This window comes from Pistacia vera, unplaced genomic scaffold (assembly GCF_008641045.1).
Source record: "Pistacia vera cultivar Batoury unplaced genomic scaffold, PisVer_v2 Contig19, whole genome shotgun sequence".
Taxonomy (NCBI): Eukaryota; Viridiplantae; Streptophyta; class Magnoliopsida; order Sapindales; family Anacardiaceae; genus Pistacia; species Pistacia vera.
In genome coordinates, this window is record NW_022195990.1 from 408,902 (window position 1) to 425,908 (window position 17,007).

Here is a 17,007-nt window from a genome sequence, read left to right on the forward strand (position 1 = left end):
TGGACTTGGGTGGCTAGAGGTATTTTATTAACTTTTAAACTTTTTTGTGGTTGGAGTGTTTTAGGTAATTTCAATGTAGGAGGGTTGGGCTAATTTTTATTTAGTAGACATTTGAGGACAACTGTGTCCAAAATGGTATTTAATTAAGGGCAAAATAGGTATAAAAGTCAGATTACCTACTAATCTTTTAATACCAGCCCCTGGGGAGGATATCTGATTACCCTCTACATTATCAACAATAAACACTACTTGTAATAAAAGACACCCATAATATTTCATTAGTTGCAAACCAAATAACGGAATCTTGCAAAATAAATGAAGATTACCCTTGTTATCATATATTACCCAATCCAAATGCAACCAGAGAGATTACAAATAATATGGCAATATTATGTTTCCTTACATAGTTACTGTACTTTTGTATAAATAGGTTGTGTATTCACATAGCAATACATATCAATTCAATACAAACAATTTAATTCAATTGAATATAATTCTTCTCTCTCAAAGATATCTTTTAGGCATACTCTGACTCTCTTCAACTGTCTATCTTGCTCTCAAAGATATCTCTTTGCCTCTTTTGCCCTCACAAAGATATCTCTCAGGTATATTTCGGCTCTTTTCAATTATCTCTTTTACCCTCTCAATTCGGACAAATATAAATATTAGATTAAACAAATTTTGGATGTTAAAAACACTTAGAATAAACTCAGATTTTAGATAATATCTTAGTTATTGATTTTTTTTTTTCCTTATAAAAAGACCAAGAATTAAACATCTTAAAATTTTTGAGTTCCATCTCAAAGCATCCATTTATGTAAATTATGTTAGTGGTTGAGATTTAAGAAATTGATTTCTTGTGACTCCTTATGGGTGGAACATTTCAAAAGAAAAATAAATAAATAAACAAACCAACTTGAAAAATAAACAAAATAATTTCATTAATTCAAAATTACAACTAGAAAGACACCATGATTCACAATGTCCCTGTATCAATACCTCCACCAAGATAGAAATTAATCTTCTCTTCCCTACAAATCTAGACATTCAGTTAATTATGTCAACATTTATTAAATGCATAAACTTGTACACAATTAAATGCTGCACTAGATGTATATGTATCAGAGACGTTCGAGATTCTTTCTTGATCTGAGCTTTTTCCTGAACAAATAATCTTCTCACTCCGCGCTGCAGTCATAATCCTCCTCTTAGAGGATTTATTGTTATTAAAAAAAAAAAATTAATGAATCATTTTCTTAAATAATCTTAATCTTTCCATCATCAATTTTCAGAGTCTGTCAAGGCTAGGTCTCAAAGCATCATAAACAATTTTCCACCCATTTTGTGAAGGATGGACATCGTCCCAAAAGAATGATTCTTCAGGATTTTTGCATACTCTGTATTTCTTTTTCCCGTTCTTATCTACACTCCCGCAAAAATATCTTTCGTTTATTCCCACACAGCATGGCTGCAACAACGTCTTCATCTCAGAATTTCCTGCATCATTCAATGAAAAAAGGGAAAAAACAAATTTTCCATATATATAAGTAGTTGATAATGATAAAATGTGTTTTTCCGACCAGCTTTTTGCTGATGCAAATTTTAACATCAGGAATAAAGCACATTTCCCAATGTAAAACAATGGTCAGAAAATATTATAACTTGTCTTCTGATGAAGGCTTTGGGGTAATAAATTTACCTAAAAGATTTCCATCTTTCTTTAATCCTGACATGAATGCGCCATAGAGATCTAGGAGCAAAATGAATGAATCCTGGGTGGTGTTGTTTAGCTTTTGCACTTCATTCCACAACATCTGGTTGTGAAACAATGCGACGGTGTTGAAATCTTCAGTGCAATTTTGATATGAAGAAAAGGTGGCTGAATTGGGCAAGCACCCCATAGGCTCAATGGAAGTAATAGAAATCTTTTTTATTCCCATGGCCTGAAGGCGCTTCAGGTTGATTGAAAGTTGTCGAATGATACTCCTCGTCTGATTTCGCAAACTCTATTAAATGTGCAGAGATTGATCAGATACTAAGAAATGGTCGTGAAGTAAAGAATATATATAGTTAATTTGTTTAGCAACTTACAATGGCATCTTTGATGTGATCATTACTAAGAATGAAAGTGGAATAGTCACTGCCAGCAAGAGAAATGAGAGCAATGGAGGAATCAAGGTCCTGTTTGGTGTAAACATTTTGATCAAGTTGTCGTTGAAGATTGTCGATTTGAACTGTCATCCTTGGTTGATCCACCAAAGTGTCGAAAACACCAGTGCCACCGTATGCAAAATTCATGCCATGTTGTAGTTCTGATTTATTCACTGAATATCTCGCTTCGAAAGGCGTAGGAGATATTATGCCAAAATGTTCAGCTGTATATAAACAGGAAAAAGCTGTATTTAAATTCTATATTGAATAGATTTGACCCTGATGCATATCATGGTGTTCAGGTAATGCAAATGAAACAAGAGAAAATATTCAACTGTATATATGCAAAAAGGAAAAATTTAATCAATATATAAAGTATTATCATAAGATTTTTTATATTCTTGTTTTTGAAATGAAAAATTTTCAGATATATTTGTGTAGTCCCTGATGCATATCCTGGCATTAAGGTTATGCATATGCAACAAGAGAGAGTAAAGGAAGAGCCAGCTTACCGACGTAATCCGTGAGGATACGGCCGTTGGAGAACCGGCCGGAAGGTCTTCCAGGATAAGTCATTCCATATGGTTCATTCCAGGAAATTGTAGTACGATTTATCCTGAAGTTGCCTGTATCACCATAAGAGTCTCCAAAAACAAAAAGCTTCGGGTGGGCAATAGGTTGCGATATGTTTTGCAACTCTTGTTTTGCATGAATTCCTGCAACAATTAAAGTGAGAATGAAAACTGATTGAACTCCATTTTCTCATAAAAAAAATCAAAATAATTGAGTTAATTATGCTAACCTGTAAACAATGATATTGTCAAGAAAAAGATGAGAAAGTTGAAGGTTTTAGCCATTGTTAATGTTGAAGAGTTGCCAAAATGAGAAGCTTGTAGTAATTGATATAGAAAGTGAAATGGAGAAATGAATTTATACGCAGATTGTCTTAATTAACAGATGGACTTGGAGTTGCAGCCAGATAAGTTTTTTAACTTTTATTTATCTGGAGCTATTTAGTTTTGAAGTCCCCTTTAATTCGGATTCAATTATTTATTTTGAAAAACAAATTAAAGATACAAGTAGTTGGTTTCTTATTAAACGGTTATTGGCTTTTGTTTGACAATTGTTTTGAACAAATTAGGATTCAAATTACAATTTCTCATTCATAGTTGATCTGTAGAAAACTGTTGTTGTTGGGACGTGACACCCTGTAACGTAGAATGACTTATTCTATGATGCTGATACAATATCGAGTCAAGTGATACATTTGTCTTGTTGAACAACCAATAAACCCAATATACATGCTACATAATATTGTAAATTTTTTCATTTGCAATTATTTCTTTTAAAAATTTGCCTTCAGAAATTACATTTGTTTTTGGGGAGCAAGTCCTAAGGAAATTTACAGACTGACCAGAAATGCCATGAGAACCCAATACCAAGATTTGAGTAACTAATAATCTAGTGATCATTTAACCAAAAAAAAAAAAAAGTTTGTGGCAATGCACAGAATCTTTAGTTTGGGTTGGGAACTCGCTCTTTCGCTCTTCTCAGCCTGCCTGTCTGGGGCGGTTCTGGCCGTATCTTGCCGGAGTTGGCTTGGCAACATCGACAACAATCATCCAGCCATTGATAATCTACAAGATGGACCAAAACTTTAGCTACATAAAGATCTGAGTGAAGTAGATCAAGGACTTGTAATCAAACTTTACCTTGCCATTCATCTCTTTCAGAGCAGCACTTGCGGCCTTCTCTGTAGTGTACTCTACAAATGCATAGCCTTTGGATCTCTTTGAAATCTTGTCCATTATTATTTTAACTAAAGAAAAGTGATTCATCAGCATTGGACCGCCATCAACATGTAATAGAAAACTTCAAAAATTTTGTTATTTAACTGAAAATGTACCTTCAACAAGCTCGCCAAAGCCTTCAAATGCTGCACGTAATGTTTTCTCAGATGTATAAAATGAGAGGCCTGTGAATAGAATTAAAGAGCATAAAGCACTTCTGTTATCAAAAAGATGAGAGGGGAGAAAGAAAATTACCGATGCAAGAAATCAACAAATGAATTACGATAGACGAACATGTAACCCTTTCATAGAAGAGTAAATCACAGTATGTTACATCATATTTCTGAGAAACTAAAATTGGTGAGAACTTAAATGGTAAGAACTCAATAAAGCATTATACTCCATTAGATCCATTGCCCTAGGCCACCCAAAACTTTACAGTCACAGGCAGAAAATTCATAAATAGTACAAGCTTGACAGTTCATAACAATAAAAAGCAAGCATGAAACAGATAAGAATTTGATATTGTTTAGAATTTTAAATACTACTTACCAGTCACAAAGAGCTTCTTTGTCTCAATGGAGTTTGTTTGATTTCCTTCTGAATCTGTTGGAACCACAGAATTCTGCAAATTTGTACCTGAGAAATTACATACAGTTACTCTACAATCGAAAATGACCATAGAGATGCATCTGAAAGGACATCTTAACGAAATTTTAAAACATGAGGAGAAAGAACAAAGATGGTTAACTTCTTATAAAATCAAATTAAGTTCATAACAATTTATATCGACATACAAAGATATCAGTGTCTTGTCAGATAACTTAATCACTAACTGCCCATTTTTCATCTGGAGAAGGTTACTTAGTAACATAATATCTTCCATTATATGTTAAAACATTCCCTGGTGAAAAAAAAATTGTTCATCTGACCAAATAAAATACTTAAGGAAGACATTAATGAACTAGTACTGAGTTCTACAGCGCCCTAAAGGACAGACTCTAATGTAAATATAATAGCAATTGCTAGTACAAGTTCAATGGACTTTGGGAGTTAAGTTCAGGCTGCCATCGGAATTTGAATGAGTATTAGTGAGAAACAAAGTTGCGGACAGCAGTCCTGACATAGATGCAATCATCAGAATTCAGTAAGGCAACCCAAATTAGAGGCCACCCAAACAGAGCAGTGTCCCTCTGCCTCAGGGCAATAGTGGTGGGCAAAATTAGAGTTTACCCAGCCATCTACGAGTACTAGCTCAACAATACAAAGATGACAAGGTAGATTCAACATTGGCTTCAATGATCTTGATAAGGTAGTGGAGTGAATATCCTGTCGAGATATGCAGATGATAGCATGAAAGCCTTATTGAAGATTAGCTGGGAGTTACAATATCAGAAAGATAAGGACAATGTTACGAGAATCAAATTTAGCTCAGTATGGCAGAATATCCTGCGGAGATATGCAGGTGATAGCATGAAAGCCTTATTGAAGATTATCTGGGAGTGACAATATCAGAAAGATAAGGACACTGTTACGAGAATAAATTTAGCTCAGTATGGCAGAATAGTGCAAAATTCAGTTCCTTGAAGGCCGCAGGAGAGCAGTAGCCAAACTAGAAGGATTTATAAGCTGCAGGCAGCAAGAGGGAACATCAAAGTTCAGGTTGGTAGAATAGCAGAAAGCTTAGTTACTCAAAGACCACAGGGAAGTAGCAGCTGAATTTAGAAAGGGTTACAAGGTCGCAGATGGAAAATCATGAGGTTCAAGCTAGGACTGCTTGGCTAGGAGCAGTAGATGGAGAAGACAGACTGGATAACCTTAAACTCATGACTCAGTAGGACACCCAGATGATTCTTGATGTGATAGAAGATGTGCTCCATGTTTTAATCAAGATGTGCAGATTTAGATTGACCAAGAGTGCACACATTGCTTATGCTGAGCACTAGCAGTGTATTCAAGTAGAGCATTTAAACCTCTACATTGTAGTTTGCAGAGCCATTTCATATCATAGAGCTGTCATATATTTCTTTTACAATAGAAGGTCAGTCAAGCATCATAATCAAAAACCCAAATTTTTCCAGACATAATTGGTTTAGACTTGAAACCATTCGTGACATCAGGATTCAATAAACAAATAGTCAAACAACCTTAAGAGATGACGAATTTAAGCTAGTTAGGAGACAGATGTGAGAAAGTTAAGCAAAGTCACAAACCTACATAATCTTTATTTTCTGAACCAAAATTCTCATCTGGCTGTGGCTGGACAGACAAAACACCTGGGACACCTGGAAATAGACAACAGACGTACTCAAGCTACATTTTATTTTATATCACAAATGTGGGTTATTGAGAAAAAAACATGCTTACCAGCAAGTTCCTTTGCACATTCCTCATCAAGTTCACAACAAAACCCAAAGTTGGATTGCCAAGAAACGTGGTATATACACATTTGTGCATCCTTCTCACTGCATAAAAATCAAGACTTTGCCTTCAGGGTGGAGAGAAACGAAGTGATGTCAATAAATATCGATTTATACTTACTTCCCCAAAACCTTGGTTAGTATGTGAGCATAAAAATCGACCATCTGTGGCTTTGTAACAACACCAACCCCTGGCTTGTCCATTCGAACAAGCCAGCGTTTCGTATTTCTCGCAGGAAACAATAGTGTAGTTCCAATTTGTGAATTTGGTAGATTACTCAACTGGCTATTTGAGCAACTATAATCTTTTTCCATAGAATTATAATCTGGGTCAGGCCTAACAGACAAAACCCCGGGCAAACCTACAATAAAAAATAAAAATGAACAATTAAAACAAGGACAAGGCACTCAAAGCTAGTTTTGATACCTCAATTGCTCTACACACAGAAAAATTGAAAGACTCCAATATATTAACAATAAAACAAGAACTCAAAACAACTCAAATGACACTTTCTTACGGTAAAGTATTGCCTGAATTTTCACATAACAGAGAGAAGAAAACACGTACGAGCGAGCAGACGAGAAGTTTCTTCATTAATATCACAACAAAAACCGAAATGGGTATCACAAGAAGCATCATATATACACATTTGAGCATCCGTTTCACTGCACAAAAACACAAAGAAAACAAAGTTCAAACACAGAACCAAGAAAATAAGCAATAACGGCTGTCAAAACGAAACATTTAAACCAAACCCACCTGCCTAAAACTCTCTCAAGAGTCTTGACATAGTAATTAACGATTTCTGGCTTAGTCTTAAGCCCCTCTGATGGTCTCTCCATGAGCACCATCCAATGGCGCCGGTCAGTCTCAGTGGACGACAAAGAATTAGAAGTGAAAGGAGTAGTTGCTGTTGTTGAACTGGATAAATTTAAGCTTGTTTTACCTGCTGATTTAGAATTGAAAGGTGAAGAAAAGAAAGAATGAGTTGAGCGAGTCTTGTTACCATGTGAAGTGGAGAAATTTAAGCTTGTAAATGCAGTTTGGATATGGGTTTTGCAGGGTTTGATTGGGAGGTTCAGCGAAATGGTGATGCTGCTGGTGGTAGCTGAGAGAGACAGAGCTTCCATGTCTGTTCTTTAAGGTTTTATCACAGAGCTTCCATCTTTCTACTTAACTATATAATCCGTTTATTTGTTAAAGCTTTAAGGGTGCCATTGTTAGGGCTCAAATTATATGGGTTCATTGAGAATTTACCTGATATTTTCCTTTTGGGTTGCTAGTTTTACTAATCTGTTTGTTTTGTAGTAACTAACTAAGGGTCCCATTGTCAGTTTTTAAAAGCTGTGGACTCTATAAATTCGTATATTTAAGGGTTTTAATGGTAATTTGCCTTTTTGGCCTTTTACCTCTCCTTTTATTTATTTCATATAATAGTTTAATACATTATCAAAAAACCTCTTTAAAATATAAAAAAAAAAAAAAAAATCTTTTGAAAACAACAATAACCCGTTAAAAACCTCAAAACCCCATTTATAGGATACTATTTAATACTTTTATATATGAATGGATATGTGTAATATTAAGAATTATCGAAATAAATCATTTTTTTTAATGTAATTTTGAGAGCCGACAACTTGTATTTAGATAACATACACTATCTTAGAAAAAAAAATTAATTCTTTTTTTTTTTTTTTTATGACTAGAGAATCCCGTGGGACCCTAAACCTCCTGGCCAAGTAAGAGTTCCAATAATCACTCCTATTAACAATTGAACAGTAACTCAAACTTAGAATCTCTTAAATAATATACTTAAGAGTCTCTAACTCCCTAATGAACCACTCAACTACTCATGAGTATAATGTATATTAAAATTTATTTAAAATTTATTATAATACATATGTATAATGTATCATATGTAATACATTATATATTAAAGAGATATTATATATGTTAATATTTATTACTTAACACAATAATACATAATATTATACTATTAATATATAATATATTTATATATATGTATAATGTATTATAATTATCATTTTGATATTTGGATTCATTATAATCATTAATCAGGGGCGGATCCAACACNTTTTTTTTTTTTTTTTTTTTTTATGATTAGAGAATCCCTCAAGACCCTAAGCCCACTGGCCAAGTAAGAATTCCAGTAACCATTCCTATTAAAAATTGAGAAGTGATTCAAACTCAGAACCTCTTGAATAATACATCGAAGAATCTCTAACTCCCTAACGAACCACTCAACTACTCCTGAGTTGGTTAATTTTTTTTAATTTTCGTTTTATGTGTTTGTGGTATTATTCTTTGCATTATGTAGATGTTTCTTGCTTGAGATTCTGCGTACTTTAAGTTAGTATTCAACTAAGCTTTTTTTTTTCCTCTCTGACTTTAGTGACAACTGATGTAGTTTTATTGGAAAACTGCATATGTAGGTCCGTTTGTTTCAATATTTTCCCTTATCATGTTCCTGCTATTCCCTAAGTTTGTTAATTTAACACTCCCAAAAAAAGTTTAAAATTTAACAAAAACACCTCTATCACTCACATTTGCCAGATTTCGACCACCACCGTCAGAAGGTGGCCAAAATATGGTATAATGCATTAACAGTTGGATCTAACCAGTAGTGTGCCGATATAGCTTTTTTCGGGCAGATCTATTGTGGATTTGGCCGGAAAAGGCCAAATCTACAACCAAAGATCTGGTCGTAGCTAGTCGTCAACGACGGCCAAGATATGACCGTCGTTGATGACCAAACGCAACTAGATCTGACTGGAAAAAACCATCTCGGTGCATGACCGACCATATCTAGCTGGTCGTGCACCGATACGACTCCAACCATCCTCCGATGGTGACCGGTATTTAATGGATGGGTGAGGATGTTTAGGTAATTTTTAATGTTTTTATTTAAGGGGTGTTTAGTAAATTTACAAACCTAGGAGGTGTTTTTGTAATTTTTAAATCCTACCTTGTTATTCCCACTTAACTCTTACTGCTTCAAAAATAATATTCTGAATACTAAAATAAACACACCCGAAGAAAATTTAATATTTACAAATTACAACTCAAACCCTCACAACACTATCTTACAACAAACTACTTGAATTGGGTAACTACAATTAGCTTCAAGTTANAAAGTCAGATCTACAGCTAGAGATGTGACCGTTGACGACCAAATCTTTGACAGTAGCTAGCTGTCAACGACGGCCAAGATATGGCCGTTAAACGCGACTAGATCTAGCTAGAAAAAGCCATCTCGGTTTAATAAATTAACAAACCTAATGGGTGAATGAGATGTTTTTATAATTTTTAATGTTTTTATTTCAAAGGTGTTTAATAAATTAACAAACTTAAGAGATATTTTGTTAATTTTTAAATCTTATTCTCACCCAACTCTTAATATTTCAAAAATACAATTCTAAATACTAAAACAAACACACCGTAACTTTACTAGGATTGAAGAAAATTTAATATTTACAAATTACAAGTCAACCCTCATAACACTATCTTACAACAAACTACTTGAATTGGGTAACTACAATTAGCTTCAAGTTAAAAGTGGTGTTTCAATATCTTCCTCTTTGTCACTGCCTGAATTATCTTCTGTTCTGAGCGTGAAAGCATAGCACAATGCGATCATCTGAGAAAATTAAAATGTTCAATCAGTTAGGCGAACGAGAAAGAAGAAAGAGAGAGGGCAAGAGAATGAAGAGACGAAGAGAGGAGTCGTAAATTACCATGCATATAGATGCAACAACAATGCTGAAACCTTTGCAGTTGAAAGGGGTATCACTCGAAAGGAACCATGCTGATGATCATATAAACAATTTCAGAAATGAAGCAATATGGTCTACTTTGGTTTTGGTATTTACTCAAAACAGTGAGAAGTTAAAACTTACAAGTCAAGGGACTCATTGCAAGTGGAGATAACAAACTTGCTATTGATTGTACACCAGCAATAAATCCTTGTGCCTTTCCCTGTTACAAACAATCATTAGCAAAAGAGGTTTTATATGGAAATGCTAATCGCAGTAAGAGAAATATTAAACATGGGAGTGCAGATATGTGTATTCATTAAAGCCAAAGAAAGCATAGTATGAGATACTCCATAAACCTGATTGTTTAAACTTGTAGCCTTTGAAATGATGGTGTAAGTCTGCATAACCAAAAATTGATAGCAAGACGACAGTTAAAAATGGACTCGGGGAATTTCTTTGTTAGACTTGGGTACTATTGCTAATGTTTACAGAAATGGAAATAGAAATTGAAGTGTGATAATACTTACAGAAGGTTTCACAAGGACGTAAATGACACCAAATGAGGCACTTAGGTAAGGCACCTGCAGTATGGAATGACTTGCTGTTATTGATGTTAAAGAAACTTTTATGGAACTTCAACATGATGACAAAACTATAAACCCTAAGGCGTTCATCTCTTGAAAAAGGTTGTCATGGTGTAATTCTTCTAATCAAAGATTTTATTTTCTAGAAGTTGAGGAACAATACAGAAAATAGCCTAAATTGTCACATTCATATAAGATTTTCGCAAAGAACAAAACTACCAAGTTTGTAAGAGTAAACCATTAAAGCGTACGAGAAAAAACTAAAACCTAGACTGTTCCATGAAAGCATCCGACCTGTGATCTTAACTAGAACAAATTATACTCTCATGAGAGAATAAAAAATTTAAAGAAAATGAAGAATACATACCCAAGATGCCCATGCCAAGCCATAGAACAATGCCTGTACCGAAAAAGCAAATCGTTAGATTTTCCTTCTCTTTAATAAAACAAAAAATTGTTTTCCTCTTGTTGCTGATAGAGTGAGGCCACTTACATATGCTATTGATGCAAGCAAGGCTATGCACAGTATCACCTTTTCTCCCACCAAAGGATTGAGAAGAGGGAGCACCACAAGCTAGTATAAAATAAAGTAGAAAAAAACTATGGTAAGCAAGACTACTCCTCTTTTCTACTTGTTTTTTTTTTTTTTTTTTTTTCTCAGTGAACAGCCATAAACAAGAAAACTATGTTAAGTAATGAGAATGTTCTGTCAATGATTGAAGAAGTATGTAGTAGACATTTATTAAAGAGCAGAACAGAATAAGCTCTACAGAAGCAAATACCTGCGATACAATGGAACCTACTCCGACCATCATTAAAATTTCTGAAAATTGATCCTTGCTAAAACCAAAAACTGCCTTCAAATAATACTGCACAAGTAGTTATACTGAGTCAAACATCAATGTATACAAGTTTAGACAAATTTCACACGTCATTATTATTCATTATATTAGCCAGATCGTGTCCAAATACAGAACACCAACCATGTTACTATGATATGATGGCAATGCTTAGTTACAAAGCAGTTCTTGTCTCAAAAATTCTCAAAGAAGCGACTCTGTAGGAAAGAAAACGAAAATGTTCATTTCTGTAATCTTTTTATTAACATAAGAGTTGAAGTAAGATCATTGTTCTTGTTTGCACAGCACTAGGTTTTACCTATCAGGAAGACTGCACTTCTCAGGAATAATTATTTTTTTCCAACTGTGAACGTTAAGCTTGTTTTAGTTAAATGGCTTAATGCTTTATTTTCAAGGCATAAAATAAGCCAAGCATCCTGTCATGTGTCAATTGAGAAGCATTAAATTTCTATTTTAACTACCCCTTGATCCATGAAGGATTCCTATATCAAATTCGCACTAAAGATGAATAAGATAGTATTTACTAAATTTATAGTAACTTACAAATAAGACAGTAGTGATGCCGGACATTCCCAACTCGTAAAAGAAGGAAACAAAAGAAATTCCTCTGAGTGTTGGACTGAAAAAGCAGGAGGAAAAGAGAAAAAGAAATGGAGCTCATTAACCAGAATACGAAATAAAGTTTTTGGCATCATAAGAATCCTTAAATAAAGAAAAAGGTAAAGAATATATGTTAATCGTTTGACAGAAATATTGTTATCCAAATGTTATCAGCATAAAACATGAAGGTAGAAATACCTGCCAACAACTATCAATGCAGCATCTCGCATTGATTTGTATCTATTTTTGAGGACCATAACTACCTTCTGCAAGAAAGTTGATTCTTGGTGTCTCCTGGGTGCAGATTCAACTGTCTCAACCAGAAAGAAATACATGTAAACAGGACAAAAGATCAAGAGAGCTATTGAAACCTGAAACAGAACCATAACGAAAAAAGATTAAAAATGACCCTATAAATAATTAAAAAATAAATAACTGAGGCTAATGCTAAATTTAAAGCAGTAACATACGGGGAAAATGCAGTTCTCAGGAAGGAGCAAAGCCAATAAATTTCCTAAGACATGAGACGCAGAGAACAGGCCTGTAATCCAACTAAAGGCTGCAGCTCTTTTGCTGTCGCTCACAAAATCTGCCTGGCAGAGGGAAGCAAAAATGTGAAATATAACATTCTCCATCCGCAAGCACAATAATTAGGATGAATAATTCTTACTGCATAAGCAACAGCGATGCAGAAGATGCTCCCTTGGCTTATAATATATGATATTGTTCGAAGTGCATAATAAGCGTACACAAAATCTTTGGACTCATTAATAGCAAGTAAAGCTGAAAAGGCACAACCAAGAGAAGAAAGGTGTAAATACAAAGCACAATCTTGATTGTATCATTTATACACTGCACAATACTGGAGTAGCTGATATATCACTGATTAATATACCTGAGTAATTAGAATGAACTTTAGTGAAAATATATGATTAAAAATTCACTGATCCAAAAATGGAAAACTTAATTTTCAGTTTCAGGTGAAAGGTCAGTGAAAAACCATCACATCAATTGATATCTCCTATTTTATTTACTTAAAGAAAACACCGGCATTAACTGATTTTCAACCTTGGAACAAATGTCATCCCCCATCCCTTCGCCCTGCCCCCCAATAAAAATTCATTTTCATATCATCAATTTTAAGTTATCAACAAGAAAAATTCTCACAGCATTATGTAAGTGTAATGAATCTGGAAAAATGTGCTTGTGCAACTTACTGAAAGGGATAATAGTGGTGGAGACAGTAAGAATGAGCAGTGGTTTACGCCCATACTCATCTGCAAGCTGGCCTAGAAGTGGGAGTACGACCATCTTGAAAATTCCAACAACCTAGAGACAGAAGAATGCGTGAGGATTGTTTCTTTGAACAAAATAAAAGAGGAATTTATTCTTTTAGTTTATCATTAACATAATTCGATATCATAGTTATTCAGTGTCATGAACATCTACCATAGCATCCTGTTATCAACTACTTCTTTTGCGGCATTCCCAGTACACTATCTAAATAGTATACCACATTGATAAACAGAACCACCATAAAGCCTAATGTTTAAATGCATTAGAAAATTCGAGATTAAATACCAGGTTCATCGTCAATGTTTTCAAGCAACTGTGAAATAAAGGTAAATAATGGCATCAGCGTGTGAAAATCAGTAGGAGAATAGCAATTAGTGACCTGGACCATTTTATTATCGTTCCCATTCCCCCTTACTGAAATTCTTTACCAAATTCATGTCCTAAATAGTCTCCTGTCCCACATTTTATAACTTTATATGACCTATTAACAGTAAAATTAAAGCAATAATCATGAGTCCCATTCTTTAGTAAATAGCAAAGGAAAAAGCTAAAGTTATAGCAACAGACAAATAAGTTGTGCTAAAGAATTTAGCAAGCCACAAACTTGGTATCTTTGGGACCCATACTTGCTTCAATAAAAATATGTAGTCTCAAGCAAGGAAATATTCCACTCATCTAAATCCCACACAAGCACGATAGTATGCAAAACATTCATCATGTCATCATATTAACTAGCCCACTTCAACAGTGAATCAGTGATCCCAACATATTTACCTTTCTTCCTTTTTTTAGCATATATTTAGGAGCAAATCCAGTAAAATTTCTGCTTATGCTTAGCCTAAAATGGCTCACAAAAGCTAACCAAAAGCACCATCTCACCAGACTTAGAAAATCTACCTTGTAAACAAACTTAAAATAGAATAAAATCCTCATTTAAACTTTTGCGCGCATGGAATCAAAAACTTTTTCTAGTGAAATAGCACATTGCTTAACTCTAAAGTTTCTATATAGCATAAACTTAATCTGTTTATTGGATCACATATTCACTCTAGTAATCAAGAAATCAACTTTTCTTATGCTTCCTGTAGCTCCTAGAGCATATATTTGTCAATAATCATACAAATCCGCTGTCGGTTCTTAAGTTAATGTCATTAAATATTAATAATTCAGACAAATGAAACTGCCCTTGTTGATAGGCTAACCCAAAGAAAACTTGAACATTAACAATTTTAGATTATAGGTCGTTTTCATCAATCTCAGTTGGTTCCAGCTCACTTGTCACCAATTATCTTCTAAAATTAAAAATAAAGTTTGATGTTAACTTGTTCAGAAAAGATATTAATTAATCCCTATCTCCAATTCAATTATTGATGAGACGAAACTGAAGAAGTTGGACGCTACTCAAGAAAAAATGCGAGGGATTATGAGAAAAAAATATCATTCCTTAGCAGAAATTAGAATCTAAAGCTTTCTCAGAATTTGAGCCACAAAAAAGAAGAAATAAAAAAACAAAAAGGGCTCTCTCACCTCTCAGAAAAGTATGCAGCTATCATGATCAACTGAAGAATTATGAAAGCAAAAGATGCAGGAACCAGCCAATTTTCAAGAAAAACACTTCTGTCAAGAAAGTAAAACAGAACACTCTGTTTGGTTTCTAAGAAAACAAAAGAAAAAGTAAAATAGGAACCAGAAACCTTCAAGCCCACTTCACCAAAACAGAGCTTAAACAGCTCCATCAGACACATCAAGCAATAAAGCTACTGAAATTTGCCAGAAATTCAGATAGCAAAACATCTAAAATTTCGAACTTACAAACCAAAAAAGCCCAGAATTGAACAGACCCTTATACATTCCTGCTCATTTTCCTCCATTTTCTCACAAACCAAACAAACAAAAGGGCTGAAAGGAGGCAAACACAAACACAAACACAGAAAAGCTTATGCATAAACAACAACAGGAATTCAATTCAATTTCTTACCGTTTGTCGAAGACCACTAATGTAAATAGCCAATTTTCAAGATGCAGGAACCAGCCAATTTTCAAGAAAACACTCTGTTAGGAAAGTAAAAAAGAGCACTCTGTTTGGTCTCCAAGAAAACACAAGAAAGTAAATTAGAAAAACCAGAAACCTTCAAGCCCACTTCACCTAAGCAGCTTCATCAGTCTCAATCAAGCAATACAAAGCTTCATTTTTTCCATTTTTTCTTTTTTCCACAAAAAAACCCAGATAGTAAAACATCTCAAATTTCAAACCTTATAAACTAAAAGTACAGGAATCAACAACCCCTTTACATTTAAATTGTTCCATTTTCTCACAAACCAAATAAAGCTTAAACAGCTCCATCAGTCACATCAAGCAATCAAGCTTACTGAAACTTGCCATAAACCCAGATAGCAAAACATCTCAAATGTGGAACTTACAAACCAAAAAAGTTCATAATTCAACTATTTTGTCCCCTAACATTACTGCTCATTTTCCTCCATTTTCTCACAAACGAAACAAACAAAAGGACTAAAAAGGAGACAAAAACAAACACAGGAAAGCTCATGCATAAACAAAAACATGAATTCAATTCAATTCCTTACTGTTTGTTGAAGGCCACTAATGTAAATAGCCTCAGAACAAGTGGACTCCCCGGGACACAAAGCATTAGTAACAACATCAACAAGAACAGAAACGGTCATCTCCTCAGCAATCCAATGGATAGAAAGCGGAAACAACAAGTGAACCAGAGGTCTCAATTCCCAGAACCCACAATTTTTCCAGGCCATTGGTGTCAACCCAGTTGAAAAAACTCAATCACCAGAATGTTGTTGTCGTTTAGATAATAAAGAAAGTGATGAAGAACTGAACAAGTTAGAAGGACAAAGGATAAGGAAAGAAAGAGGAGTTGAATTTAATGCTGGTTGTATTATTAGTGTTTGTTGTAGGAGACAAAGAAGGTGGGATGAAAATGAATTTGACTGGTAGGTTGAGAGTTCACTATTTATAGGAACGTAAAAAAGCGATAAAGCGGGAGTTCATGTGGAGAAATGTGTAGGAGAAGACAAGTGCGCGTGTTGACGTGTGTCATGGCTCTTCTTGCTTGTGTTTTGTGTCTTGTTTTACCACTTTTGCTGCCACCTTCTTCTTCTTATCCAAGATGACTCAGGCTTACTGTCTTAGTGGATTTCTGTCGTAGATTTTTACCTTTTTTCCTTCTTTTTTTTTCTTAGATATTCTGAGATGAAAAAGAGTTTTTATATATGATTTAACGTTAAATTAAATACATATTATATAACCTCCAAACGTTACTTTTTCTTTATCGAGGTGAATGGGATAATTATACGTAAAATGTAAAGGCCATAAGTGTCAATTTCAAATTATCTACTTATATAATTGGTCAAGTCAATTTATACATACGGCATCCAGCTTCAATGTATCAGTCATCAGACCTTATCATATAATAACATTTCCCCAATTTTTGGTGCGAGGAACTTTCAGTGTTTTAAGGCAACCCGCAACCCGCAGATTTTGCGAAAGAAATAA

General features: G+C 34.3%; 3 protein-coding genes across 4 annotated transcripts; all 3 read right to left on the reverse strand.

The window, feature by feature from the left end:
• Positions 1-1,288: 1,288 nt before the first annotated feature.
• Positions 1,289-3,008, reverse strand: LOC116127193 (GDSL esterase/lipase At5g03610-like). The gene is made up of 5 exons (XM_031412842.1): positions 2,954-3,008; positions 2,664-2,867; positions 2,092-2,375; positions 1,700-2,006; positions 1,289-1,497 (listed from the first exon to the last, which is right to left on the reverse strand). Exons 1-5 carry the CDS (start codon positions 3,006-3,008, stop codon positions 1,289-1,291), a joined length of 1,059 nt encoding a protein of 352 aa, XP_031268702.1.
• Positions 3,009-3,448: 440 nt separating this feature from the next.
• Positions 3,449-7,526, reverse strand: LOC116127205 (organelle RRM domain-containing protein 1, chloroplastic). The gene is made up of 9 exons (XM_031412856.1): positions 7,122-7,526; positions 6,930-7,027; positions 6,483-6,723; positions 6,309-6,406; positions 6,155-6,226; positions 4,494-4,580; positions 4,058-4,126; positions 3,864-3,970; positions 3,449-3,788 (listed from the first exon to the last, which is right to left on the reverse strand). The coding sequence occupies exons 1-9, from the start codon at positions 7,490-7,492 to the stop codon at positions 3,702-3,704; spliced, it is 1,230 nt and encodes a 409-aa protein (XP_031268716.1). The 5' UTR covers positions 7,493-7,526; the 3' UTR covers positions 3,449-3,701.
• Positions 7,527-9,376: 1,850 nt separating this feature from the next.
• Positions 9,377-16,444, reverse strand: LOC116127204 (hippocampus abundant transcript-like protein 1). 2 transcript variants are annotated; one of them, XM_031412854.1, is made up of 15 exons: positions 16,065-16,444; positions 13,400-13,511; positions 12,853-12,965; positions 12,653-12,775; positions 12,381-12,553; positions 12,126-12,201; positions 11,505-11,591; positions 11,216-11,296; positions 11,090-11,122; positions 10,666-10,719; positions 10,495-10,536; positions 10,280-10,358; positions 10,118-10,188; positions 9,888-10,020; positions 9,377-9,465 (listed from the first exon to the last, which is right to left on the reverse strand). In XM_031412854.1, exons 1-14 carry the CDS (start codon positions 16,248-16,250, stop codon positions 9,928-9,930), a joined length of 1,323 nt encoding a protein of 440 aa, XP_031268714.1. In that variant the 5' UTR covers positions 16,251-16,444; the 3' UTR covers positions 9,377-9,465; positions 9,888-9,927. The 2 variants fall into 2 exon arrangements, with proteins under 2 accessions (XP_031268714.1, XP_031268715.1); XM_031412855.1 differs by lacking the exon at positions 9,377-9,465 and having other exon boundaries at positions 9,845-10,020; positions 12,381-12,492; positions 12,631-12,775.
• Positions 16,445-17,007: the final 563 nt, after the last annotated feature.

What these genes read in the sequence shown, in the direction of transcription:
- LOC116127193 (XM_031412842.1), bottom strand. Translation starts at nt 3,008, where the DNA reads ATGGCTAAAACCTTCAACTTTCTCATCTTTTTCTTGACAATATCATTG. An exon ending in ATCACATCAAAGATGCCATT is followed by an intron (nt 2,007 to 2,091) that starts GTAAGTTGCTAA and finishes CACATTTAATAG; the next exon opens with AGTTTGCGAAATCAGACGAG. An exon ending in GAAAGATGGAAATCTTTTAG is followed by an intron (nt 1,498 to 1,699) that starts GTAAATTTATTA and finishes TGAATGATGCAG; the next exon opens with GAAATTCTGAGATGAAGACG.
- LOC116127205 (XM_031412856.1), bottom strand. Translation starts at nt 7,492, where the DNA reads ATGGAAGCTCTGTCTCTCTCAGCTACCACCAGCAGCATCACCATTTCG. An exon ending in AACTTCTCGTCTGCTCGCTC is followed by an intron (nt 6,724 to 6,929) that starts GTACGTGTTTTC and finishes TTTTTATTGTAG; the next exon opens with GTTTGCCCGGGGTTTTGTCT. An exon ending in CTTTGGCGAGCTTGTTGAAG is followed by an intron (nt 3,971 to 4,057) that starts GTACATTTTCAG and finishes ACTTTTCTTTAG; the next exon opens with TTAAAATAATAATGGACAAG.
- LOC116127204 (XM_031412854.1), bottom strand. Translation starts at nt 16,250, where the DNA reads ATGGCCTGGAAAAATTGTGGGTTCTGGGAATTGAGACCTCTGGTTCAC. An exon ending in GCATCGCTGTTGCTTATGCA is followed by an intron (nt 12,776 to 12,852) that starts GTAAGAATTATT and finishes TCCCTCTGCCAG; the next exon opens with GCAGATTTTGTGAGCGACAG. An exon ending in GCTTGGCATGGGCATCTTGG is followed by an intron (nt 10,720 to 11,089) that starts GTATGTATTCTT and finishes TCCATACTGCAG; the next exon opens with GTGCCTTACCTAAGTGCCTC.